The 27,248-nt window shown below is 40.2% G+C and overlaps 1 protein-coding gene across 2 annotated transcripts in view; it reads left to right on the forward strand.

Annotated features, from left to right (window-relative positions):
- The window catches only part of EPHA4 (EPH receptor A4), a 152,939-nt gene extending 126,871 nt beyond the window's left edge, over window positions 1-26,068 (forward strand). Inside the window, exons 10-18 of one of the 2 annotated variants that reach the window (XM_032754358.2) lie at window positions 2,265-2,378; window positions 2,854-3,039; window positions 8,698-8,759; window positions 9,213-9,422; window positions 11,530-11,679; window positions 15,656-15,849; window positions 19,163-19,318; window positions 19,645-20,568; window positions 25,507-26,068. In XM_032754358.2, the coding sequence (XP_032610249.1) occupies window positions 2,265-2,378; window positions 2,854-3,039; window positions 8,698-8,759; window positions 9,213-9,422; window positions 11,530-11,679; window positions 15,656-15,849; window positions 19,163-19,318; window positions 19,645-19,759 (1,187 nt within the window). In that variant the 3' untranslated portion in view covers window positions 19,760-20,568; window positions 25,507-26,068. Of the gene's footprint in view, window positions 1-2,264; window positions 2,379-2,853; window positions 3,040-8,697; window positions 8,760-9,212; window positions 9,423-11,529; window positions 11,680-15,655; window positions 15,850-19,162; window positions 19,348-19,644; window positions 20,569-25,506 lie in introns of those variants that run through there. The other variant, XM_032754360.2, reaches the window with a different exon arrangement.
- Window positions 26,069-27,248: the final 1,180 nt, after the last annotated feature.

The following is a 27,248-nucleotide window of genomic DNA, read 5'->3' on the forward strand; positions in this document are numbered from 1 at the left end:
CTGGCTCATTCTTGTAGCTGGGTGGCAAAATTAAATGGGTATTTTTTTTCATCTAAGCTGGAAATTTGAGGAGGAGGAAAAGAATAAGAAATGTAACAGTAATTGCCACTTTCCAGGGAATGGCTATATGTGATATAGAATTAGTGACTATCAATAAATTTTTAGTGGATTCTAATTTTGATGTTCCAAAGAGGTCAAAGAAGGCAGTAAAAGAAGTGGCTCTAGAGTGACTTAAGCAAGGTAGAAGACTTTTTTTTAGACGGAGTCTCGCTCTGTCAGCCAGGCTGGAGTGCAGTGGCACAATCTCGGCTCACTGCAAGCTCTGCCTCCCTGGTTCACACCCTTCTCCCACCTCAGCCTCCTGAGTAGCTGGGATTACAGGCACACGCCACGACCCCCAGCTAAATTTTTGTATTTTTAGTAGAGACACGATTTCACCGTGTTAGCCAGGATGATCTGGATCTTCTGACCTCGTGATCTGCCCGCCTCGGCCTCCCAAAGTGCTGGGATTACAGGCCTGAGCCACTGCGCCCAGCCAGTAGAAGACTTTTAAATGGACAGTGGTTGGTGACTATCCAGGAGAGCTGTCCACTACAACTTTCTGAGATAACATTGTTCTATATCTGCACTGTCCAATATGTAAGCCAATAGCCACACATGCTATTGAATACTTGAAATGTAGCTAATATGACTGAGAAAGTGATTTTTTAATTTAACTTATTTATAGTTAGATAGCCACATGTAACAAGTCACTCACATATTAGTGCAGAAAGACAGAAGAAAGATTGGCTGGGCACAGTGGCTCATGCCTGTAATCCCAGCACTTTGGGAAGCCAAGGCGGGCAGATCACTTGAGATCTGGAGTTTGAGACCAGCCTGGCCAACATGGCAAAACTCTATCTCTACAAAAAATAACGAAATTAGCCAGGCATGTTGATGCATGCCTATAATCCCAGATACTCAGGAGGTTGAGGCACGAGAATTGCTTGAACCCAGGAGGCGGAGGTTGCAGTGAGCCAAGATCCTACCACTGCACTCCAGCCTGAGCAACACAGCCAGACTCTGTCTCAAAAAAAAAAAAAAAAAGATAGAAGAAAGACGGGAACTGGGAGTAACAAGACTCATCTTGAAGATTTTCTTGGCTATAGCATATAAAGTGATGAGGGATATGGAGTGTCTAACAACTTTCCATTTATTCACCTCGTTTCCTCCTAAAACCATGGTTTTTTTTACATGGGATATATGTTTTTTTTAAATTTTTACATGGGATATATGTTTTTTTAAAAAGCTGATCTATTAAAAAGAAGTAGCAAGAAATTGCCAGTTTAAGGAGCTTATTCCTAACCAATGGTGCTGGGATGAGGACAAGACCTACAGGCTTGGAAAGTCAAAGAGACTGGGCCAACTGGTGTCCTTCATACCCTCTGTGCCCCAGTGCCCCAACAGCTCCAGGAGGGAGAGGTGCAAATGCCAGGACAAAGCTTTTTACAATGACTTCTGCCTCTTGGTCCAGATATCTGTCACTGGGCTGCCTGCAAACACATCTAAATTTAGTTTATGAGTAGTATGAGATATGGCTGAATTGTACTTCCTGATGTCCAGACCATTCACAGTTAGGCTACAATGGTTATCTCCAGCTGAAATTTTCTGGAAAACTTGAATATCTCAGCTTATGACACCTTCTTTCTAAACCAGAAAAGAAGTGGAGGTCCACTACAGAGTCTGTATTCTCAAATCAACTAGCTGATATTAACCTTATTGTCTACTTTAACTTGGGTTTAATCTAATTTTGTTAATTGTCGGTCACATATTTAATTCATCCAGATATTGGGCAAAATGTGACACCATGTGGAAAGAGCCATTTGAAATTAAAAAGCTTCTATTTTCTTCCCTGAGGGAGGATAACTGAAGGTAGTGGGTAGGACTTCATGCAAAGGCAAGGGAGCTATGAGCCACTGCTTGGGACAATAGTATTTAGCTAACAGAATCCAAATTTCCTCCATGGGATGGGTTGTTTTAAAAATCTTGTCCTTAAAGTGTGAAGACATTCCAGGAAGTCAGTAAAGCTGTAGCCTCTTAAGTAGCTAACAATATTTTGTTTACCCACTAATGAAAACCAGAGCAAGAATTTAACCATTTTCATATGTCAAGACCTTACAGCTAACTTGACTTTTCCTATGTTTTGTAATTTTAGACCCAGACTACTTATGTTTATTAGTGGTTCCTTAGAAGTATTCAGCCAACTTATCATGTTTATCACTTAGGTGTAAGAACATATGTGGACCCCTTTACGTATGAAGATCCCAACCAAGCAGTTCGAGAGTTTGCCAAAGAAATTGACGCATCCTGCATTAAGATTGAAAAAGTTATAGGAGTTGGTAAGTGTCTGAGTGTCTGTCTGCTAATGAGTCTGTTTTCTTGGTGGATGTTAAATATGTGTGTGGATTATGTAAATGTTTTTGTGAGTATATTATATGTGTTTATATACATGAAATTTCCTTTTTTTGAGTATAAAGTATCATGTGTTATAAAGAACTCTAGTACAAATTTTGATTTTATTCTTAGAGAGAAACTTAATGCGATCTGAAATCAGGTTGATTGCATTCAAAAGATTTACTCTATTTCTTACTAAGATTTTGTGTAGGTTTTTTTCATTAAGCCTTAGTTTTCTCGAATAAAATGCGGCTAATAGTAGCATCTACTTCAGGGTTGCATGGAGGATTTTGTGAAATAATCTATGCAAAGCACTAGCACATGGCCTGGCATGTAACAAGCACTCAAGGAATGTTAGCTATTATTCTTTCATCTTGAATGTGTTTCTGGTCCATCGTAGATTCTTTTTCTCTCCCAAAGGTGAATTTGGTGAGGTATGCAGTGGGCGTCTCAAAGTGCCTGGCAAGAGAGAGATCTGTGTGGCTATCAAGACTCTGAAAGCTGGTTATACAGACAAACAGAGGAGAGACTTCCTGAGTGAGGCCAGCATCATGGGACAGTTTGACCATCCAAACATCATTCACTTGGAAGGCGTGGTCACTAAATGTACGTGGGTCACCCCCTTTACAAAGCCAAGTTAGAATTTACTGGGAAATTAAACACACATTTTCTTTCCAGGAAAATGACAGATGGCGCAGACCCACTGATTGCTAATAGGAGGAAATCAGTGCAGGACAAGTCATTAATCTTGTAGTCAGCTCTAAATGGGTCTTTGGTTTTAGCTGATACCCTATCTCCAAGGCAGCTTGTGTGAGATTTTAGAGAAATTAATATTGCAGATTTTTGGTATGCCATGCCATCCTTCAGATATTTGCTAGGCCAAACTGATTGTCATAGGGTAGGCTCAAGCAGATGGTAAGCAAAATAAAATTTAAGTACTTTTCCTATAAAGCACAACAAAACCTGGCCACACCTTGTGCTGGAATCTTTGGTTCCAGATGCAGAGAGTGAAGCTTGGGAATCTTTAATATATTGGGGGATTTGCTTGTCTGCTCTTCCTGATTTATGGCTGTTGCAGTTCAGCACCTATTTACAGTAACACCTGGTTGAACTTTCCTTTTTTAGTCCATTAGCATTCACTGAGCCTGTGAACCACGCTTCAGTTAAAATGCGACACAGCTCAACAGATGCATTTTGTGAAGCAAACCCTGAATAAATCTGTAAGGCTGGCTAAGACCAACTTATAAAGTGCCACATAGACAGTACAGCTGAGGCAGTCCCTGTTTAAGGTGGCTCTGTTCCAAGAGCCCTCATACACACTACAGTTACTACAAGTCAAGGATCTTATAAGCCTGGGGCTATGTCTCCTGGAAGGCCAAGGCTTTTCTTCTTTGATTCAAGGTGTCTGTGGAGAGCATCTTCAGTCAACGTGTGCAGAGTAATGGCAATATAGCCACCCCAGTGGGGTGAAGCAGTAGGAGGAGGGGAGGTTAAAGAGAAAAACTGATGCTGGGTATAATCGCTCATACCTGTAGTCCTAGCTACTTAGGAGGCTGAGGCAGGAGGATCACTTGAGACCAGGAGTTCGAGGCTGCAGTTGAGATGGGTAAGTTTTCTGGACCCCTCGTAGGACTTGTAATGGGGTGTGACTTGTTTTGCTTGGCCACCGAGCTCAAACTTCTTGTAGGAAGGGGAGCACACAGTTTAGCACCTGCAGGAGCCTGGGCGAGTGGTTGCCAGTGACCTCTGGAGCCCCAGAAGGTGGATGTTACAAATAATGCTCTTTTAGCAGTTGTCATCCGTGGATGGCTAAGTGTTAACCAGCTCAGTGGAGAGTCAGGGTGACAGCCTTTTTCACCCTCCCCTCTTGGTACCTTGGTTCCTGTCTGGCATCCAGGAAGAATCAGGTCACATGGACTTGAAGGATGGTGAATGTGTAGGTTTTATTGGGTGATGGAGGTGGCTGTCAGCGGGATGGGGAGCTGGAAAGGGGAAGGAATAGGAAGATAATCTTCCCCTGGAGTTTGACTATTCCTAAGTGAACACCCATGGTTTCCAGGGTTGAAGGTGGGGCCTTTGCAGGGAACCACCCTCTTCTACCCAGTATTTCCCTGCCGCCTGTCAGTATCATTCCTAGTGAGCTATGATAGTACCACTGCACCTCAGTCCAGGTGACAGAGGCACCTGGACTCTATTTTTTAATAGAAACCTGTCTCTACTTAAAAAAAAAAAAAAAAGAAAAGAAAAAAAAATGAGACATTAGACCTGGGGCAGGTGGCTAGTATACAAAATCCTTAGGAAGAAGAAATGAGGTGGTTACTAAAATGGGAGAGAAAGTATACACTATAGAGTTCAGGGGTCCTCAAACATAAGAATCTTCTGGAAAGATTGTTAGGACAGTTTCTTGGGCCCCCTCCTCAGAGGTTTGATTCAGCAGGTGGTGTGCGGCCCAGAAGTTTGGAGTGCTAGAGAGCTCACCACAGGTGAAGCCATTGCTGCTAGTATGGGAATCACACTTTGAGAACCATTGGCCTGGGGACAAACGACGGCGTACCAGCTCTGCCGCTACTAAAGCTTGTGACCTTGGACTACTTGTTCAATCTTTCTGTTTCAGTTTTCTCTTCTGTAAAATGGAGGTAAAAAGAGCATTTGCCTTATAAGGTTATTTTGGGGATGAAATAGAATAGAGTGGTTAGCACAATAGCAAATTTTTTCAGAAAAAACCTCGTATGTATTCAGCGGTGCTATTATGTCTTAAGAAGTAGGTACATCTTTCCCCATCTCCAGAATCTTTCAAAAAAAAAAAAAAAGAACTTTGGTGCTAAGGATATATAATTTTCTTCCTAAGGTGAAGGCTATAATTACCATAGAATAGCTCTATTTGCTTTTTGAGATTAGTTTTACAGACAGGATATTTTTCTGTTGCCTGTGGCCTTCAGGGCCGCCCAGAGCCCTTCAGTACTTTAATTAAAAGATAACATTCCCTTTAAATACTTTTGCAGGTCCGTTTTCTAAAAAGGAGGCTCTGTTCAGCTAAGGGTGTTTTTCCTGTCGCAGACAGTGATTTTCCTAGCACCTCTGCAGAAGAGAGAAGAAACAGGGGATCTTTGTATTAAAGTCCCACCGCGCCTCTAAAATGCGTAGCTATTACAGCTGTAACTGTTATAAACGACTGGATGTATTTGCATAATGCAGTTGTCACTGAATTAAAATGATTTAAAATTTCTATTGGAGAAGCTATTCCCTTCCCCCATCCCTTTCCTCCCCACTGCATCCCTGCCTAGTGCAGGGAAGGAGACTCCTCTATCCAAGAGGCCAGCCCAGGCCTATTTTATAAGCCCCTCTGCTTATGGAGACATTCATCTTTATTTCCCTTGTAGACTCATAAAGGATCTGACAAATGGATACTTTTAATAAACAGAAAAAGGAATGCAGAAAAACTGTGAAGATGGTGCCAAGAGTCCGACTAGGGAGGTGTGAGGGTGAAAGGGTAGAGTGGAAGCGTGTGAATTCATTACCAGCAGTTACTTGAGTAACTTTTTAAATTGGCAGGAGCACCATAAATTCTCCGCATGACCCTCACTTTTGGATCCTCTCCTGTCGTCTCCATAGCTCCAGAGGGATCTGGTGAAATGCAAGGAGGTGTTAATGCACAGCCATGAGAGGCTGCCCTTTCTCATTAGTTGACAAAGTATCTTTTGATTGAGGCAGGTTGATTAAAACTCATTTAGGCACATTTGTTCTGTCAGAAGACTATGGTCACAAGCTGGGCTCGGTGGCTAGCACCTGGAATCCCAGCTACTCAAGAGGCTGACGCAGGAGGATCCCTTGAGCCCAGGAGTTCAAGGCTGCAGTGAGCTATGATCATGTCACTGCACTCTAGCTTGGGCCACAGAGCCAGACCCTGTCTCTTAAAAAAAAAAAAAAAAATTTTCACCCAGGCTTAAGTGCAGTGGCACGATCTTGGCTCACTGTGACCTCCGCCTCCTGGGCTCAAGTGATTCTCCTGTCTCAGCCTCCTGAGTAGCTGGGACTACAGGTGTGCACCACTGCACCTGGCAAATTTTTTTTTTTTTTTTTTTTGAGTAGAAAACCCTAGTCACACATGTAGAGGGTAAATGAATCTGAGAACTAAGCATTTCCTATTGATAGAGGATGTGCAGACACACCTCTGCCAGCAAAAAGAAAAGACTTAAAAGTGGTTTTATGCACTTTGGTCTGCACCAAGATTCCCACTTTTTCTACCAGCCTCCTTTCCTCACTTGAAAATAAAATGTCCACGGTACTATTTTCTGATGCAAAAGTGTTTGCCTCTGAGTGATTTCTTAGACACAACACCAAAAACTCAAGCAATCAAGAAATATCACAAATTGATATATTGGACTTCATGGAATTAAAAACCCACTCTTCAACACTTTTGCCCCTAAAGTGAAAAATTTCCCCATCCCCTATATGCCAGAAATTATAAGCTGACAGAATCACTGGGTGGAAAATGTATTTCTTTAGAATAATTATGGGTGCTTTTCAGTGGTGAAATATTTCAGGCCATTTTTCCAGACTGAAGTCTAAATAAACAGCAAATGCAGCAATAAAAAGTGTGATTTTTTTATTTTTAGAAAGACTCTCACTCTGTCACCCAGGCTTCAGTGCAGCGGCACGATCTCGGCTCACTGCAACCTCTGCCTCCTGGGCTCAAGTGATTCTCCTGTCTCAGCCTCCCAAGAAGCTGGGACTACAAGTGCATACTGCACCCGGCAAGTTTTTGTATTTTTAGTAGACACGGGGTTTCACCATGTTGGCTAGGCTGGTCTCAAACTCCTTGCCTCAAGTGACCCACCTGCCTCGGCCTCCCAAAGTGCTGGAATTACAGATGTGAGCCACCATGCCCTGCCAGTGTGAATATTTTTGGTGTAACAAACTGACATTTTATTTTCTTCCAAAGGAATATTTTAGGGACCAGTTTTATCCTTCTCTTAGAAAAAAACAAAACAAAACAAAAAAACACCTCATGATTCCCACCCTCCACTCCCCAACAATACCGTTTAAAAAGAAGGAATTTCAGACCTTGAGCCCATTGCCTGTGATCAAGAAAGTAAAGGATGGTTCTTATGTCCTAAAGTCCTCAGAAAGAGGACTTTAGTGAAAATCTTGTTTCCACCTCATTCTGCTCAGAACTTAAAATCATTTTTATTTCTTTGCAGAAAAAAAAATAAGTGGGGGGAATGGGGGAAATAAGGATATTCTAGTATTGAATTTAAATTCCTGTCTCAGATGAAATAATTTACTGAACCTTTCCTGTGACTGTTGTGGGTTTTTTGTTTGTTTTTTGAGGTAGGCAGTTTAAGGAATCAGACCAAAGCAAGTTTATTCATAGCTAGGGAAAGTGAAGAGAAAGGACAGCGCCTCTGAGATAAGCAAGACAGTGGAGAGAAGTCGCATGCTTGTTTGTTTGTTTGTTTTTTGAGACGGAGACTCCATATAGTCACCCAGGCTGGAGTGTAATGATGCAATCTTGGCTCACTGCAACCTCCGCCTCCCAGGTTCAAGCAATTCTTCTGCCTCAGCTTCCTGAGTAGCTGGGATTACATGCAGCTGCCACCACGCTTGGCTAATTTTTTTTTTTTTTTGTATTTTTAGTAGAGACGGGGTTTCACCATGTTGGCCAGGCTGGTCTCGAACCCCTGACCTCAGGCTATCCACCTGCCTTGGCCTCCCAAAGTGCTGGGATTACAGGCGTGAGCCACCAAACCAGGCTGCATGCCTGGTTTTAAGATGTGTCTGGATAAGGAAGGATTCAACATAGCTACTGCTCCCTGCAACACGGATTTCTCTAACTAAAGAAAAGAAGTTTATCTGCCTCTTGACCTCCTTAGCTTCTTACAAGTGGCTCTTCTGAGGACAAAATTAATTATCCTAAAGATTATTTTTGCATTGAAACAGGCCTCCCCATTTATCATTTTCACCTTTTGCTTGAGAGAGCAATTATCCATTCATGTGCTCCCTGGATACCAGAGGCCACTTTAGTTAAAGACCTTGTCAACAAACCACCCAAAGGGTTAACTATCCAGATGGAATTTAAACCTACTCGTCCTTTTAATATTTCATTCCTAGCTCCCCACAGCTGAGGCATAAGCTTGGCTTGTTTTAATTAAATTAGATCACACAGGACAGGTGTCTTGGCAGTAAAATTGTGCACAGCCCATTTTTATCTCATTAACTGCAGTGCTCATCAAAGGTTTGTGTTTTTCTTTCTGAAAACTCTAGGTAAACCAGTAATGATCATAACAGAGTACATGGAGAATGGCTCCTTGGATGCATTCCTCAGGGTATGTGACTACTTTATATTAAACCCAAGAATGTTGGTATTTACAAAACTCCTAACAGAGTCCTTGTATTCCTTGTGTTTGATGGTATTCGTGGATTTTTTTTAATGGGGCAAACAAAGAAGAGGAGAAACGGAGAATGATGTGATTTTTAAGGCTATTAAATAATCCATGTTCAACGAGGGTAGTTTTTGATTTATTCCTGTAATGTGGAGCTGTTGGAGCCATAGATTCATTACAGTTGGATAATTTCCATCTATCACAGGAAGCAAACCCAGCTCCTAGGGTACAGCCTACTAGTGAGTTAGTGACTTTGGTCAGAAAGGCCTGGAAATAATGTTGAGTTTCATTGCATACCGGATACAGATATCCAAAAAGATTCAAGTAATAAATGCTTGGGGAGAATTAACCTGGCCTAATGCTAATGTGATTGTTCCTCACTCTTTTTCTATGCAGAAAAATGATGGCAGATTTACAGTCATTCAGCTGGTGGGCATGCTTCGTGGCATTGGGTCTGGGATGAAGTATTTATCTGATATGAGCTATGTGCATCGTGATCTGGCCGCACGGAACATCCTGGTGAACAGCAACTTGGTCTGCAAAGTGTCTGATTTTGGCATGTCCCGAGTGCTTGAGGATGATCCGGAAGCAGCTTACACCACCAGGGTAAGAAAGATTGGTGACATCTGGGCTTTCACTCTGGTGAAACTGTTCCTCTCTTCTTTGAAATTGAAGCCCTTTGTAATTTTTTTATTTTTTAAGTTTTCTCATCCCTTGAAGCCTCCTCATATTCCTGCATCCATTTTTAAACCATGTTTCCAACAAAAGAGGGATTTTGAAGCTGACTCTAGATGTATGCATATTAACAGCCACAAACTAGAAGCAAAATGAATTATCTTTCCCTCTGTTTTTTTTTGGGAGGGCAGGGGGAAGACATTGCTAATGAACAATAAGACGGTGTCTTAAATAAAAATGAGCTAACTGAGAAGCAAGCATTAAGGATCAGTTTACACAACAAATGATTACTGGGAAAATCAGGAGGTAGCTTCGCTTATTTATTTTTTTGCACTTGTATTTGCCTGCCCGTCTTCCTGCCTCTTTCTTCCTTTTTTTTTTTTTTTTTGTTGTTGTTATCGTTGTTTTAGGTTTTATATTTGCCTTTTCTCTATTCTTTAAAAAAATCCTTATTCTAAATGAGACAAAGCAATGTTTCTAGTTGGTTGACTGCCAAATCTCAGAATGTATATACAGGATTTATAAAACATTTATACCATGCAAGGTTTTCTAGTATCTAATGGCCTTCATTTTACCACTGGTAGATAAGCGGGGATTAGGACACAGTTAAGAGTTTTAAGTACACAGTTAATGGCTGTGCTATCTTAGCTCGACTATCTGAATATAAAATACTAATGGAATAAACACAGAACCATAAAACAGTTATTGGCCATTAACACTGACACTGTTAAAATCAACACGAAGCTGACAGTTACCAGCCATTTTCCCCTTTTAACACTCCTCATTTTGCATCTGCAATCCCAAGCAATGGGGGCTTTTTGTTGTTGGTTGGTTGACTGTGTTTTTTTTTTCGGGGGTCAGGGGGTTGTAGAATTCTATTTATTTGGCTCCAGTTTTGATTCTTATGCTTGTCCTCTTTTGAATTCCAAGTCCATTCATTTAGAAAAGAATACATCTTTGTGAATGTTGAAGATCTTTTATTTTTTTCCAGTAGTTGGAGAAAGAAAAGTTAAAGGAGGCTTCTAGAATGATATATTTACATAGATAAAACCTTAGCCAAATATTTAAGCAGGGGGGAATGCAGTACAAGTGTCCTTCTGTGTGTAACAAGGATGAATGCAATACACTGGGTTTTCAGAGTTCACTGCAATGTATCAAAGCAACTTCCAGTACAATTTATTGTCCTGTTTCATAGCCCTACCTAATAAAGCAAAGAAACGTTTTAAATGATAGCCCTGGGGATACCTCAACAGTCTGAATTAGACTTGAATTAATTTCCCCAGGTGGAACCCTAGGACATTGAAAACCTGACTGAAAATACCTCATACCTAAGCATAAACAAGACATTTGAGGCAAAGAAAAAAAAAAAAGTGCATTTTGAAACTTTTCCTGGGTAATATTCACTTGCTTTACCATTTTACAAGTCTTTTTTTTAAATTTAATAACAACTAATATCCTGCCCTTACTCCATTAACGTCATTGATAGCTCTAGTATCTGGTATTATCTGGCTTTCCCTAAAGGCCTATTTATCATATCATCCCCTAGCTATTGGACGTATTTCTCATGCTGTATAAGGGGAGGTAGACTTGTGTGATGGATAGAAATGTTCATATTTAAATTCCTTCATTCATGATTTTTGAAGCAGTGTAAGCATTGCCTTCCTTTATGCTCCTGGGTGAGAGAATCCAACAAAAAATCAAACAAATGTCAGCTACATATCACTGATACCCCGTGGATAACATGTATTTTGTAAAACCTGAGATTTCTTTTTTTCTAGAATATTGCCTTAAGCAGAGCTCAGATAATAGGTAGGCTTTAAAAACAAGATTACTTAGTCACTTCCCTGTGAGTAAAGAAAACATAAGAGAACTGTGTTAACCTGGAAGACTTGTGTTAAAATGAACAAGTGTCTTATTGTTTTGAGAGCTATCTCAAGAATGCTGTTGTCCTGCTTGGCTAGCAGGAACTACATTCAGAATCTAAAATGGCACATCAGTGATGTACTTAAGGAATAACTTATGGCTTAAACGTTCACAGGGTGGCAAGATTCCTATCCGGTGGACTGCGCCAGAAGCAATTGCCTATCGTAAATTCACATCAGCAAGTGATGTATGGAGCTATGGAATCGTTATGTGGGAAGTGATGTCGTACGGGGAGAGGCCCTACTGGGATATGTCCAATCAAGATGTAAGTCTCTATGTTCTGAAATATATTTTTTCACATTGAGATTCAGGAAGTTCTGCATTACTGTATGATGAAGTGGGCACAGGGTTTGAAATGATGCATTAAACTCAAATTTCTTAATACAGATATATCTAGCAAGCTAATTCAACATTATAACCAACGACTATTGATTTCAAGGACAAGAATTAAATGGCCTACATGGTACAGTATGGGAGATAGAGAGATAGATACATACACACATAGATTCATAGATAAAAAATATGGGATAGTATTTTTACTTGGTGAACTTTCAAAACCAGAGTAAAACAAAATTAAACTTTGAATTTTAAGAAAATGCAAAGATTATGAAAAAATGAATTTCACATATGATAAAACGGACATGAAAGGTTTATTGAAAGAAAACTAGTGAATATTTTAAAGCTGGCATCGTTGTAATTAGAGCTCGCCCCTTGAGGACTCTACAATAAAGCTTCACTCAATGACCCTTGGTAAATTATGCACATCCCTTTAAATGTACCATCTGGACTACTTCGTAAGGGAGTATCCATGATGACTGCAATTTCAGAAAAGGATTCAATAATGACACTAATAAGATTCCAGAGTAATAGAATTTAATTACAAACATCTCCAGTGAGAAAGAAAGAAAAAAAATTAAAGAAAGCATTGATGAAGGGGTCTTCCTAGAACACCTTTTAGCTAATTCTGGAAAAGTTTACATTAGTTCTGGTAAGATTGGGAATCATATTAAAATTAAATGGCCACCTATACTTTTCGAACTTTCCTAATTTTTTATGTATGTGGTAGGCCATTATCAGAGAGTGTTTACAAATGCAAGGTATTCAGTTTATCAGTTATAATTATATTTTGGAAACTTCTTTTCAAAAATTCTCTCTGTGGTGGAATGTTACCTATCTGTCTGCCTTGTCTTCCTCCAACAACGGGCAGTTGCACAGCCTTGACAGTTAGAGCCACGTGCACTTAAGAAATAGGATGCAGGTTGCCTTATCAATTAAAGAATGTTTGATGCAGGCCGGGCGCTGTGGCTCACACTTGTAGTCCTAGCACTTTGGGAGGCTGAGGCGGGTGGATCACAAGGTCAGGAGTTCGAGACCAGCCTGACCAACATGGTGAAACCCCGTCTCTACTAAAAATACAAAAAATTAGCCGGGCATAGTGGTGCATGCCTGGAATCCCAGCTACTCAGGAGGCTGAGGCAGGAGAATCGCTAGAACCTAAGAGGCAGAGATTGCAGTGAGCAGAGATCATGCCACTGCACTCCAGCCTGGGTGAAAGAGTGAGACTCCATCTCAAAAAAAGAAAAAAAAAAAAAAAAACAAAGATTTGCTGGGCATGGTGGTGCGCGCCTGTAGTCCCAGCTACTCAGGACGCTGAGGTAGGCTAATCGCTTGACCCTGGGAGGCGGAGGTTGCAGTGAGCCGAGATCGCGCCACTGTACTTCGGCCTGGGCCACAGAATGAGACTCTGTCTCAAAAAAAAAAAAAAAAAAATGTTCGGTGCAATAGAGAAATGCACTCCATGTCTGGTGGGGCAAAAAGAATTCTCTATGCTGACCAACCAGATTAAGGGGAATGGTAGTGTTCACATTGTATTATCTGTGAATTATAATGGAAGATTCATAAAGATGGGAAGAAAGCAGCTAGCCTAAGTGATAGCAATTACAGGCTGGAAAAAGACTATGGAGGTGAATAGCATGTAACCTATTGTTTATGTGATTATGCTATGCAGACAGCTTCTAGTAGCTTCTTGTAGCCACGTTTGGATTCAGGTTAGAGACTCTCACATGGACAAAGACAAAAAACCTAAATGAGCAAATAGTAAATGTAGTTACTATAATTATTCGATACTTAAGCTTTCTTTTTCTTCCGTTGAAATCATGGCCAAATGTTCGTAAGAGCGGAGTATCTAAAGATGTCAGTTTTTCTACCCTAAATATGTTCAGATCTATGTGTGTGTGTTTGTGTGTGTGGTGTATATATATATATATATATATATACACAAATATATATATAAACAATTCTGTTGTTTTGAACTTTCAGTTCTCTGGCTTTATCCACGAAAAGGCATCTGAAGCCATTTCTTGCTCACAAATAATATTGATCTATTATTTGTCTCTGAGTTGGATTCTATGTAGAACAGGAATCAATAGGAAATGTATCTGGAGAATTACTTTGATGCATAGAATTAATTTGGCATATGGTAAATGGAGTGAAAGTTAACTGTTGAAAATATGTCAAACTTAGCAAGTTTTTTGTTTGGCTTAATCTTTTGCCCCCCAAAATATTTAGCAGTAAACTGAGAAAATATGCTTTGCTAACCTATGAGCCATCTTCCAAGCTGGCAGTGGATAGGGAGCTTATGAAAGAGCATTAATCAGTCTGAGGGGTTATAACAATTTGTGTTCTGCTGGCATCAGCCCAATGTTGCTTTCATTCTCCTCAATTCAGTGCAAAATGTTCTCATCAAGTCTAGAGTCAACACCATGCACCTGGGAAGATAAAAGAAACCCAGGTGATCAAACTGACATAGTATAATTGCTAGAAACAAATAAGGTTCAATAAGGCAGCATAGAGAAGTCTGCTTTACAAAGAAAAGTAGGTAATACTGATACACAATATTGGCAAAATACATAGGAGAAAAAGGATCAGAGGGCTTAATAAATCACAAGATCATTTGTTAAACTGAAACGGTGCTCTTATTAAAAAGATCACAGTCATACTAATCCATAGACACTGGACCCAACAGACTCTCTTCTGTCAAAGGCCAATTTCCGAGCAGTCAATAGACCCACCACAGGGTGAGTCCGATGAAGTCACTGGGATGGCTCAACCACTGGTTATTTCTCTGGCAGCTATCATGTTGATAGAAAGAAAATTAGATGGAGTGATTTAAAGCAAATAAAACTTTTAGACTCCCAAACAAATAAAAGCACCTCCAGAATCTCAGAGGATATCCATAAACAAAGGTAATGAGTAGCCAAAAAACTGTGAAGTAATTCTCCTCTATAAATTTGGCATGTCCTACCATATTACTTTATTGGAATTTATACCCCAAAGCGGGGGGAGGATGTTAGAGAAAAGTCTATAAGAAAATAATTTAATGCCTGTGAAGACAGATTAGAAAAATTAGAATTAGCAAAGAGACTGTTGAATGAGTTATTTATGACTTACTAGGCAAGGAGACCACTCTGGACACTCTGGATGATCTTGGCCAATAAGACAATTATCATCTACCATTATAACTTCCTTCTTTAGATGTGCAAGGGTCTCCTTTAAAATGTAAATGCTCCAAAAGAAGGAATTTTTTCAATTGTTTTTTACTTTTTTAAAAAAAATCTACTTACTAACACCTTTAACAGGGTCGACTGACAGCCAGCTGAGACCAAGAAAGAAATTCAGAGTTGGTGTCTAGGGTAGAGTAATCCAAAAGAAAAAATGCCTGGGCATCTGGACTTGGACTCTGGTGTTGACTCACTGGCTGTCTGTGTAAGAGGACAGGGGCTTAAAAGGATGCAAAGAAAATTCCATTTTGGAGACAGCTATTAATTGCTTCCCAAGGGAGGTCTTTAGCACTAAGTCAGAGTCTCTTTTGTGAAGAGTGTTTAGGTGTGCTAATAGCAGAATGGAGCAGGGCAGGGGACTGGAGGCAGGGGGCAGGGCCACACGATCTCTGAGGGCCATCACCAAAACTGACACCACATTGTGGATCTGACTGGACTCTAGCCACCTGGGAACATTGATGCGTCTTGCCTTTAGGGTACACCTCATTGCAACAGCTGGCTTCCCTCTCCTGTTGCCAGCGATACTCAGGTCTAGCTTTGGCTCATGTGAAGGAGTTGGAGCTGTTCCGAGGCTCCAGCTTGCTGGCAGCTTCATGCACAAGAAACATGCCAGTCGGAAGGGTGAACCTTGAACAGCAGCTTGCCTGGCAGCTTAACGTACCATCCTGTTGTCTTCCATAGGTGATTAAAGCCATTGAGGAAGGCTATCGGTTACCCCCTCCAATGGACTGCCCCATTGCACTCCACCAGCTGATGCTAGACTGCTGGCAGAAGGAGAGGAGCGACAGGCCTAAATTTGGGCAGATTGTCAACATGTTGGACAAACTCATCCGCAACCCCAACAGCTTGAAGAGGACAGGGACGGAGAGCTCCAGGTCAGCCATGCTTACTTAATAATGATGTATGAAGGAACACATTAGAGGAGGCAGGCAAGTGATGACTGACTTAAATTCCTGCCTTTTCATCAGAGGCCACTTCACGGCTCTCTGCAACCTGGGTGGCTTCTTTCTCAATTAGTAGAGTATTTAAGGTAGTTGTATTCAGCATTTTGAATAACTAATACCTGTCAGGCATCAAATAGTTACAAGGAAAAAACTTTACAGAATAATAATAGTAGCAAAGAAATAACTGAAGTGCCTATTTTAGGATGCCAGGCCTGAAATTTAGGAAGAGGGGTGAAATGTACTTTTAGAAGACATTCAGATCTGTAGGTGCTATATTTTGAAATGGGGCAGGAACATTGGAATAGTAGGAAATAAAGATTAGAAAACAGGTCTTTAAGCATGGCAATTTTAAGTTGACTTATAAAGTGTTAATTGTAAGAAAGAGATTCATTAGGTTTCAGTTCTTCTGGTTTCCCTTTTCTGAGTCTTTCAGAGTAGGAGGAAACAGGGCGAAGACAGGAAATGATTGAGTTACAAAGCATGCAGATGAACGTTTGGGAAGGATTTTAAAGACCAAAACGATTAGACCACCTGGAAGAGGTAGTTATTTTCTTGGAATGAGCAAAATGAAGAAGTATATCAGTCTGTAGAGAACATAAAGATGCTATAAGTCCTACAAGTTCAGTGAGAACTTTCTACATGGAGAATGGACTTTACTGGTATAAGACTCAGGATACCTCCATATCAGTAGTCTCATGTGAAAGGGTGTAGACCACCTTTATCAGTTAAATTATTTTAGAATACAGGCATAATAGACCAGGTGACTCAGGCCTGCGAGAGGTGAGACACTCACTCATCTCCAAATATGAGCTTCTCACAGGCTTCTGTTTCATCATGATCCTGTGTTAAAAACAGGAGGACATTTTCTCCCACAATATTTAAGCCCTTCCAGTCTTTGCAGGCCCTGTGGTGTTCTCCTCTCATCTTTCTCCTGAAAACTTAGACTAAAGATCCTAGGAGAGAAGGAAAACACATTACATGAAAAAAAAGAGAACTGTGGAATAGATAGTATTCTCCTCCAGGTTTTCAAATCCCTGTCATTAGCCACTACACAAAATGCTCAATGGTCTATCTGGCTCTTTTCAAATAACACTGAAAAGGGCTGGATTAACATTTCACCTCTGCCACTTGGTCACTATGTGAACTAAAAAAAATAAAAATGTCTCCTACTATTGTGAGGCTATTTCTTGTTCTTCTGTTCTCCAAGAGGGTGAAATGCATGACTATAAGGCCTCCTTTCCAGATCTAGCTGACTTCTCTTCCACCTTTTAGATCTTCAGCACCAGAGCCCATGTATTTTGTCTGAGGGTCCATTCAAGGCCAGTTTTTTGGTGTTTGGTACTTCTTCTGTTAGCATAAGTCATTCAACCACTATTACCACATAGCATCTGCTTTGCCACAAGGTACAGAACAAGTTGAGGTATTAGATACACTATTATCAGTTCTAAATTCTTTTCGCTGATGGTACTTAAATAGCTTTGAAGCTTATTATGGCTTACTTATAATGAGACATAGTATAACATGGTATGTGATTCAGCACAAAATTAGGCTAATATCATGGTGTGCCACCAAGAGCACAAAGGCTTCCAGAACAAGCTTAAGAACTACCCTTAAAGTTAATTGACATCGAGTGAAGATATTTTCATTGTAAGGTCATTTCGACCTTGTCGGTGCTCAGAGCCTACCCCTTCCTCATTAATGCTTTTGGCTTAAAGTCAGAAGTAAATGCAAACTATTGGCTTTTGTCTAATAACAAATGTTATTTCTATATATCCACACTCAATTAAGTGTCCCAAATTCTATGTGGTAACATTTGTTATTGACTCAAATTGAAAGAATAATTATATCTTGATTACTTTTGCTGTAAACATTTACAGAATTGTACTTAGAAAATCAAACTTATATTGAAATAATGGACACAAAAGAAAGATTACAATGGCAAGATATTATTTGGAAACGAAACTGATAAAACAAATCTTTGTTAAAATATTTATATAAAAAAATACAAATCAAGTCAATTTAGATAAAAATGAAAATTTTAAAAATCGAATTGGATTAATTCTGCTATGTAGAAAATTAAACCATTGTATCGACTTAATTTTGTTTTTACGAGGAAATAGTTTTTTGGTTGAAAATTTAGTAGTAATGATATAATTGTGATTTAAATGTTTGTAGTTAAACATAGCGTCACGTTGAAAATCAGGTCAAAATGTTAAGATCAAACACATTCTGTAATTTTTAGGGAAAACAGAAGTTCAAAAACTATGACTTAACAGGTAGCAGTATTTTTCTACAGGTTATTATAGTAAAGGTAGTATAAAACACCCCCATGAAGGCCTACTCTACGATTATTCAGCAATTGGATGTGAAGATGACTAACTATAATTCTCTTAATACTTTTTATTAGTAAATTATTTTTTACATGTCAATATCATTAGGAAAGGCAGAATTCCAGCCGGTAATTGCTTGTGACAGTGACCTAATAGAAAACACCTGGCCTAAGAAATGAGTAAACTAATAAATAAGTTAATAAGAAGTGCTTTGAATTTGTTGAAATCATTATTCAGGAACCCCAGCAAGGAAATACGAGAAGCACATTCCACAATCCAAACAGTGATCAAAGTGGCCATTCTTCTGCCAGCCTTGGCACTCGTGCTGGTCAGGCATGGGTTGATTAAAGAGGGGATTAACTCCCTGCTGTCCCAAGTTTGTTTGAATGCCCCAAGCCTGCCTGCAGACTGGGCTGGAAGCATGCTGGACTTGAATTCTTGCTGTTTTCTCTGCTTCCATCCAGTCTGGCAGGTGGCAAGCTCGCAGTTTTCCCTACTCATCCTTCACTAGGGTTTCCATAGTTGCTGAACGAAAGTCTGTAATATTCAGTACTGGCAGGGATTGGACTCTTTCTGCAAAGACTGAACAGATTTCGGCCATGAGGGCTCTCCCAGTCTTCACCCCAGGCTAAGGTGTTAAAAGACCTGCTATGAGCATGAATGCCCTCCGAGGGCCACATAAAACAAGCACAGGAAATCGAGTTAAGAACAAATAGGATGATTGATACATGCTTTAGCAGCTTTGTGAAGTTAAGAGCAAAATATCGCATGGTGACATTTAACAACAGTTGTTCCATTTAAAACCTTCTCTTAGCTTTTCGGTTCTCCTTGCCTATTTGAGGCAATCAGATTTCTGAGTCTTCTTGTCTCACTGGTAGCTCCGTTCTGCTTATATTTTCTTGTCCTCTTTCTAGACCTAACACTGCCTTGTTGGATCCGAGCTCCCCTGAATTCTCTGCTGTGGTATCAGTGGGCGATTGGCTCCAGGCCATTAAAATGGACCGGTATAAGGATAACTTCACAGCTGCTGGTTATACCACACTAGAGGCTGTGGTGCACGTGAACCAGGAGTAAGTACTCAACGATGTAACACGAAAGGGTAAATCTAGATTTAATAGTATTTTCTTTTTTTTTGCTTTGAGCTGCATAATCATCCTACTCATTTAAAAAAAAAAAACTGGAATGCTTCTCATTTTGATTGAGTATAATTTTACACAGTCTCTATAAAGTATCTACATTGTTGCATTAAATTGCTTAATGAAACATTTTAATACACCTGCCTTGTTGTGCTGTATTAATTGTGGCTGATTCAAATGTGTGTCTGCATGAAGCCCAAGAAAAGAGATTGTCAGCCCCCATGACTTTTTCTGTCCCTCTTTTGTCACCCTATGTACAGGGACCTGGCAAGAATTGGTATCACAGCCATCACGCACCAGAATAAGATTTTGAGCAGTGTCCAGGCAATGCGAACCCAAATGCAGCAGATGCACGGCAGAATGGTTCCCGTCTGAGCCAGTACTGAATAAACTCAAAACTCTTGAAATTAGTTTACCTCATCCATGCACTTTAATTGAAGAACTGCACTTTTTTTACTTCGTCTTCGCCCTCTGAAATTAAAGAAATGAAAAAAAAATATCTGCAGCGTTGCTTGGTGTACAGATTGCTGAAACTGTGGGGCTTACAGAAATGACTGCCGGTCATTTGAATTAGACCTGGAACAAACTGTTTCTCAGAAGTACTTTTCTGTTCATCACCAGTCTGTAAAATACATGTACCTATAGAAATAGAACACTGCCTCTGAGTTTTGATGCTGTATTTGCTGCCGGACACTGAGCTTCTGAGACATCCCTGATTCTCTCTCCATTTGGAATTACAACCGTTGTATTTTGTTTGTGGCATAAATTACAGTCATCTCTCTTTCACTGGAATGAAGACCATGCCTAGGAACATTTTTTAAGGACTCAGCTGTGGCTTTTAGGGCTTGGTTCATACCATGGGGAAAAAAAAATCCTAGGAGAAAGCGACGTGGCTCATCAGTGTTGCCTCTTCAGTGCTCAAGCCACCTGGTGGATTCCTATGACACAGCGGGGCTGGAAAGAAAGGGAAAGTGGATTTAAAATATATATATACATAACCCAAGACCCATAACCCCTAACTGAACAAATGAGGTCTGTTTCTTTGGGCCTGAGGCTGTGCCATATAAAGTCTTATTTTGGGACTCTACAAACTTGTACTATCTTATGGATAGTGAGCTGTGACAATCTGGAATAGAGAACGTTCACACTTCGCTCCTTTAAAGAAGCGACCCCAGATCTGCAAGGTAAGTCCAACAACCAAGAATGAATTTTTCTCCAGTGAAAACTCCTTTTGTGTTTTAAACTTGATCTCATTTAAAATACTGAAAACAGAAAAATACTCTCTCACGTCTCTCAGGTTGTGTCGATGTTTTTCAGGATTTCAGTCCTTTTTTGACAGTGAAAGAGGAGACCAAACACAGTGTGGTTTCCCTGCTATTCTTCCAGGGAGAAGTGACATATGAACCAGATGAGGTCAGGCTCTGAGGGGTGGTCCTAGACATTCGCTGGCTGTTGGCTGTATGCTTTCCATCACGAAGGGTTCCTCCTGTCCTTTGGTGCCATTCGTTCATGGTACACATATTTATTGAGTGTCTTCTGGGCACCAGGCAGCAAGCGCAGGAGCCTTTCTCTCTAATCTTGTTAGGTCATGGGTCCCGTCCTTTGGAGAGTTTACCTCAATGGAGAAGTACTGGGGAGACTTTTCCATTAGCCTCATTTTCTGTCCTGCTCCAGGAAACTCCGTCCCCAAACAGGGCCAAAGAGGATTTACCAAGATGCCAGTGGTGAGACTTGGAACTCGCCTCAGCTTCCTCATGATCAGAAAGTTGAACTACTGAAAAATGCACTGCTCATCCATAAGCCTATTAGCTTTCAATGCTTCTATTTTTATATACCAGCATCGAGTTTGTTCATTCCTAGAAACAAAGGACGTAACTTTGGACTGGACACATTTTAACTTTTCTTTCTTTTCTTTTTTTTTTTTTTTTTTGAGTTATTTCATTTTTATCACTTTTAAACAAGAGTTGCTGATTTTAACGACCTTTCTTTCCCCTTGGTTGTATCCTGAAAGCTATTTCTTATAGAGCAAGGAATGTTAAATTTACTTGCTGTCAAATCATGACAGTTTAGTAAAAACCTTTTTTGCAACATAAGTTATAAAAGCTTTTCTGTTCAGAAGGAGTGTGAAATTTGTTTTTAAAACTACTCCAACAATTTTTGTTTTATCACCACTTTCGCAGAAGTCCAGGAGTTCTGGATATTCATGTTAAAAGCTGACAAATGTAGGACTTTTTTGTTTCTTTTGCTTGCTTGGTAAAAAAAAAAATTATTATTATTATTATTATTATTATTATTTGAGACAGAGTCTCACTCTGTTGCCCAGGCTGGAGTGCAGTGGTGCAATCTTGGCTCACTGCAACCTTGGCCTCCTGGGCTCAAGCAATTCTGCCTCAGCCTCCCGAGTAGCTGGGATTACAGGCACCCACCACCCAGACCTGGCTAATATTTGTATTTTTAGTAGAGACGGGGTTCCACCACGTTGACCAGGCTGGTCTCGAACTCTTGATCTCAGACAATCCACCTGCCTCAGCCTCCCAAAGTGTTGGGATTACAGGCGTCAGCCACTGCGCCCAGCTGGCATTGTATTTTAACTAACAATAGAATGTTACCTTGCCTACAATGAATAATTAGAAGTTTTTTTTTTTTTTTCTTAAAGTCAACAACTTAAGACAAGGTATTTTCTAAACACTGAACATATTAAAAGCAGACCATTTCAAAAGAGAACCTGTCCATTCTGAAATAGCCTAACAAATTAACATTATACACTATGCTGGTGTTGTTTTGTTCCTGCTCAGCAGGTATTTCTGTAAATGAAGTAATCAGGGAAGGATCAAAAGAGAGGTGAAGTATGAAAACTTATTTTATTCAAAGGTCGCCTTCTGAATCTTAAGAATTTCAACATATGCATATATTAGAGTCAAGGCCAATGCAAAGGCCAGAAAAGGACTTTCCAGGTGCCTAAAATAATATCCAGCAACAGTAAAAGTGTTAACTCTCTCCACTACCTCCATGAAGTTTTAGAAGAGAAATGTGCGAACAATAGGAATGATGCATTGTTTCCTAGGGCGCAGAGCCAGACTCTGGCATCCGGACAGCTATGGATTCTAAAGCCAACTGAAATGTTGACACTGGGAAGTTCACTCCACTTTTCTTTATAACTCAGCTCCTCCACCTGGAAATTAGAGAGATGATGATACCTTAATAATAACACCTTTCCTAATGCATGGTGTTGTTGCAAGTGTGTATGAAATATTCTTAAGTAAAACGCGGTGAGCTCCACAGAAGAAAGGTGCACTTCTTCCTCCAACATTGTCCAAGTATTATTCATCTGTCTTTCACTTGTAACCCCAGTTGTTTTATTACAACATGCCAGAGTGGGGTGAAATGAAGTTCAGTGGTAGGGGGGTCACGCAAAGAAGCTTCTTCACTTAAATGGATTTGTGAGAGTTTGGAGGTAAATACTTATTTATACAACGGTGGTGGACCTTTCAAGTTATGCTGGCAGGATAAACTTGCATTATTTAGCCTTGACATTTATAAAATTATTATTTTGTAATGGGAAAGACAGTGATACACACAAGTAAAATTCTATTGCAATGAAAAGAACTGGATGGTAAAGACATTTTGATGTCGCCACGAGTGACTCAAAGGAACAAGCCTTTGTTTATTTAGTCACAATGAATTCTCCTTAACTCATGACCCTACATAGACCACATGCTTTGTCTGGTCTCTGTTTAAGAAATTTCCCATGATAAAGGAGTTGCCTGAATTCAATGGTGAGGAGAAGGCTTATTTCGCTCAACTCTTATCCTGGCATTAAGTAGATACAAGTCTTCACGTTCCCTTACATCTCAATTCAAGTGTCCAATCATTTTTGCATACGCACCAAGTCCCCAAATTGCCTACTTAATATTACAAATATATTTATATAATATCTATTGATATCCAGATGTTAAGTGGAGAAGGAATTGGCAGACTGAAAGGCAACATGTGTTTATGAGATCATTCCTTCTCCTCTAAGAATTTCCAGTAGCAAAAGACACCATCACAAACCTTGTGCATCCACAGAACGCGGAATACACTCTAGCGTTTTAAGATCATATTCATGTTCTCCTCATACTTCACATAAATACCTGCCCACCTGATGAAATCCCTTCACATTCAGGTTTCAAAAACTACATTCAATGGATTTGACCGATTTCCAGAGAGGAAATAGTTAGAAAGTAGATTTGATGACTTTTCTGTCATTTTTACGTAATTGTCAACATAACATTCGTGTTCATGTTGACATTTATGTCGACATGAACAGCCTTAGTGGCTAACAAATGGCTTCTTGAAGATATGGGTAGTTATACCCTAACCCACGTTTGTAGTTTTAAATTGCTCAAATAAAATTTGTTTCTGGATAACTTATGAGCAAACTTTCTTTCTTTCTTTTTTTTTTTTTGAGGCAGGATCTCACTCAGTCGCCACTGGGGTGCAGTGGCGCAGTCATGGTGCCCGCAGCCTGTGTCTTCCAAGCCAAAGCAATCCTCCCACCTCAGCCTCCTGAGTAGCTGGGACCACAGGTGTGCACAACCATGCCTGGCTAATTTTTTTTTTTTTTAAAGATGGGGTCTTGCTCTTTTGCCCAGGCTGGTCTCAAACTCTTGGGCTCAAGCAGTCCTCCCTCCTTGGGCTTCCAAAGTGCTGGAATTACAGGTATGAGCTACAACACCTGGCGAGAAAACTATTTCTGTCTCTTTAAATAGACTAAAGTGTTTTCTACAATTTTAAATATGGTCGTTTACTACAAAAAATTAAATTTTATTCTCTACACGATAAATGTACACATATGCAAAGCAAACAAGTGATTTGATAAAATAGGCAAAATAATCTATAAAAGTGCATTTTGGTCTTAATTACTGCCCTTTGCTTGAGGCCACCAGCTGCTAAACATGGTCACCGTGGTGGGAGGCATAGTCCAATAAGTAATCTGGATAGTTGGTTGCTATAAATGAAAGAAGGGAACTTACTTCCTTTGGTTTGAGTTGATTATTTGACAAATATATGGACAACGAGGAGCCACGATGATTCCATTGCTGTGTGCCAGCCTTGTTCGATTCCAGGCTGGTGTCTAGAATTCCAGCCTGTGGCTGATTAGTTCTTGGTATGTAGAAGGAGGCTTGAGACTAGAAGACCTCTGTCATTCACAGAGCAAGTCTCTCCCTGTGTCTCATGTTCCCTGTCTCCTGCCTGTTTACATGTAGAGAGTATGGCTGTTTCGCTATGTTAGATACTTCTATTTATCAGGAGTTACTCTCTTGTTAAGAAAAACAGCCACTCTTTTTTTCACTTCTTAGTTTGCATTTTTCTTTTTCTTTTTGTTTTTTTTTTTGAGACAGAGTCTCACTCTGTCACCCAGGCTGGAGTGCAGTGGTGCAATCTCGGCTCACTGCAAGCTCCGCCTCCCGGGTTCATGCCATTCTCCTGCCTCAGCCTCCCAAGTAGCTGGGACTACAGGCGCCCGCCACCACACCTGGCTAATTTTTTGTATTTTTAGTAGAGACGGGGTTTCACCATGTTAGCCAGGATGGTCTCAATCTCCTGACCTCGTGATCCGCCCACGTTGGCCTCCCAAAGTGCTGGGATTACAGGAGTGAGCCACCACGCCTGGCCCTTAGTTTGCATTTTTCAATCATTATTGTTGACTATGGGTGGATTGTGAACTGAAACAAGTCAAGATTTTCATTTCATAGACAGGCTGTTCAACACGGTGGTTAAAGCATAAATATCAATTAGAACTTTGTGGGGTCTAATCCCAGCCTTGCCACTCCAGAGGGTATGGCATTGGGCAGGCTACTTAGCCTCCTTGTGCTCAATTTCCTCATCCATATAATGGAGTTAAGAATAGTACCTATCTCAGAGTTGTAATTAAGCTGTTAGTAAACATTTTTTTGTTGTTTTTATAATTGCTATTTTTCAGAAAAGGAAAGTATAATTCATGATCTCCCCACTGAACTACTTTTACTGAAGGATACCAACTTCTACGAACCTATATATTCTTTCTTACAATAGTGGTTGACAGTTGGCTCGCAATGTGGGTCGACGTTTTGTCTAAAGTCTTGCTCTTTTATCTACAGGGAGTAGATTCTGCTATCTCGGCCTCACAGCCCTTCCTGTTGATTACAAAGCCCGTGGAAGAAAACAGAACACACCCTCCTCAGTTCCGTCTAAATGTGTTTCTTCTGCTTCAATTACGCCAGTTCTGGGGCAAAGACACTGATGAAACAACACCCATACCTGAAAAGAATAAATGTGTGACTTTCAAATCCCCTTTCCCAGTGAAAGAAACAGCAAACACTTAAGATTCAGCATCTGTTCTCCAGTTGCACTGAGGAATGCACTGTCTCGCAGCACCAGCTCTGCAGAGCCCTTGCCCCCAGACTCTTTGCGGTTTTATTTATATGTATTTCCATATTTCATTCCTGTATGTCACTGCTGCATTGGTGTGGCAGCAAGTGACCAAATGCTACAGGTCTTACTATGGACACCAGGTCAGGCGCAACCACACAAAACAAAGCCAGTTCCGTGGGCTGCCTATGATATGCATTGCGGAAGTAACATTTTACCCAGGGTGTGCCATTGCAGTGATATAAATATATTTTTTTCTTAGACTAAATATGAGCTGACTATCTCTTTTGATGTGTGTACATAGGTGTGAGTGTGTGTGTATGCGTGCGTGTCTGTGTGTGGGTGTGTGTATGTGTGTAGCCTCATGCTTAGGACTACCCGTGAATGTTGTGGAATGCTACACCTGGAGAGTTCTGGTTTTCCACCAGTTTCAAGATGAAGAACCACATGATACAGTGGACCTGGAGACTGTCCCCTTGGAAAGACAACCCAGAGATGTTCAGCATCCTGTATCTATACGTGTATTTTGTAGCTGTCACACTAACCTTAATGAGAATTCTACAGCTTTGGACAGAGGCGTTTTCACCTTAATGGTGAAGTAATTTAAAATATAAATCCATTCAGGTGACAACCCATCATCAAAATTACAAATTCTGATTGAACTCATCTGAATCGTCAGTTCCTTGATGGAGAGAGAGAAGGAGATGGAATGTGTCTGGTAACCCCAAATGGAGTACAAGTAGCCTTTGTTTTCCTGCATAAATGGACTTGTTGAATGCGAACAAATATATGCAATTCATATACTTTTGGAGATGAACGTAGATATGTGTGTCAGCTTTGAGATGGTGTGTCCTGGATTAATACTTTGTCTCCCAATATCACAGAAAAATACATGCCAGTGACTCTTGAGGTTAAGGTAGTTGGGATGAAATGGCCTCAGGCAATTTCAGATTCCCTAATTACCAGGAAAGTTCTACAGTAATTAATATGCAGCTAACTCCTACTGCCCTCACAAGAGCATCAGCCTTCTAGAATCGGAGCTCCGGAGTGTGAAGATTCAGTATTGATACATGATATGTATACCAAACTCCAGCCAACTTACTGCCATTTTTCGTAATCTGAGTGGCTGCCTTGCTTATCCTAAGCTATGGTTGCAGAAACTGTGGCCATTTATAGAAGCTATAACATCAAATCAGGGAAAAATGAGGAAAAAAATAGATTCTGAACCATTTATTGTTGAATAAGTAGAGAAAATCATCAATAAATATTTATTACATTCTGACAGGGTGTGTGGCATTGTATTCTATGCCAGAGTGACAAAGTTAATTCACCCCTTTTTGGGGACCTTAATATATTTTTTAAGGGATGTGCCTATGCATTGATGCCTGAAAAATATGTATAAAGAAATGAGGTTGAATCTCTGAACAGTTCATCTTTTCCAGAGGTAAGGGTAGGAGGCCAACTTCAGGGT

This window comes from Hylobates moloch, unplaced genomic scaffold (genome assembly GCF_009828535.3).
Source record: "Hylobates moloch isolate HMO894 unplaced genomic scaffold, HMol_V3 SCAFFOLD_1, whole genome shotgun sequence".
NCBI lineage: Eukaryota > Metazoa > Chordata > Mammalia > Primates > Hylobatidae > Hylobates > Hylobates moloch.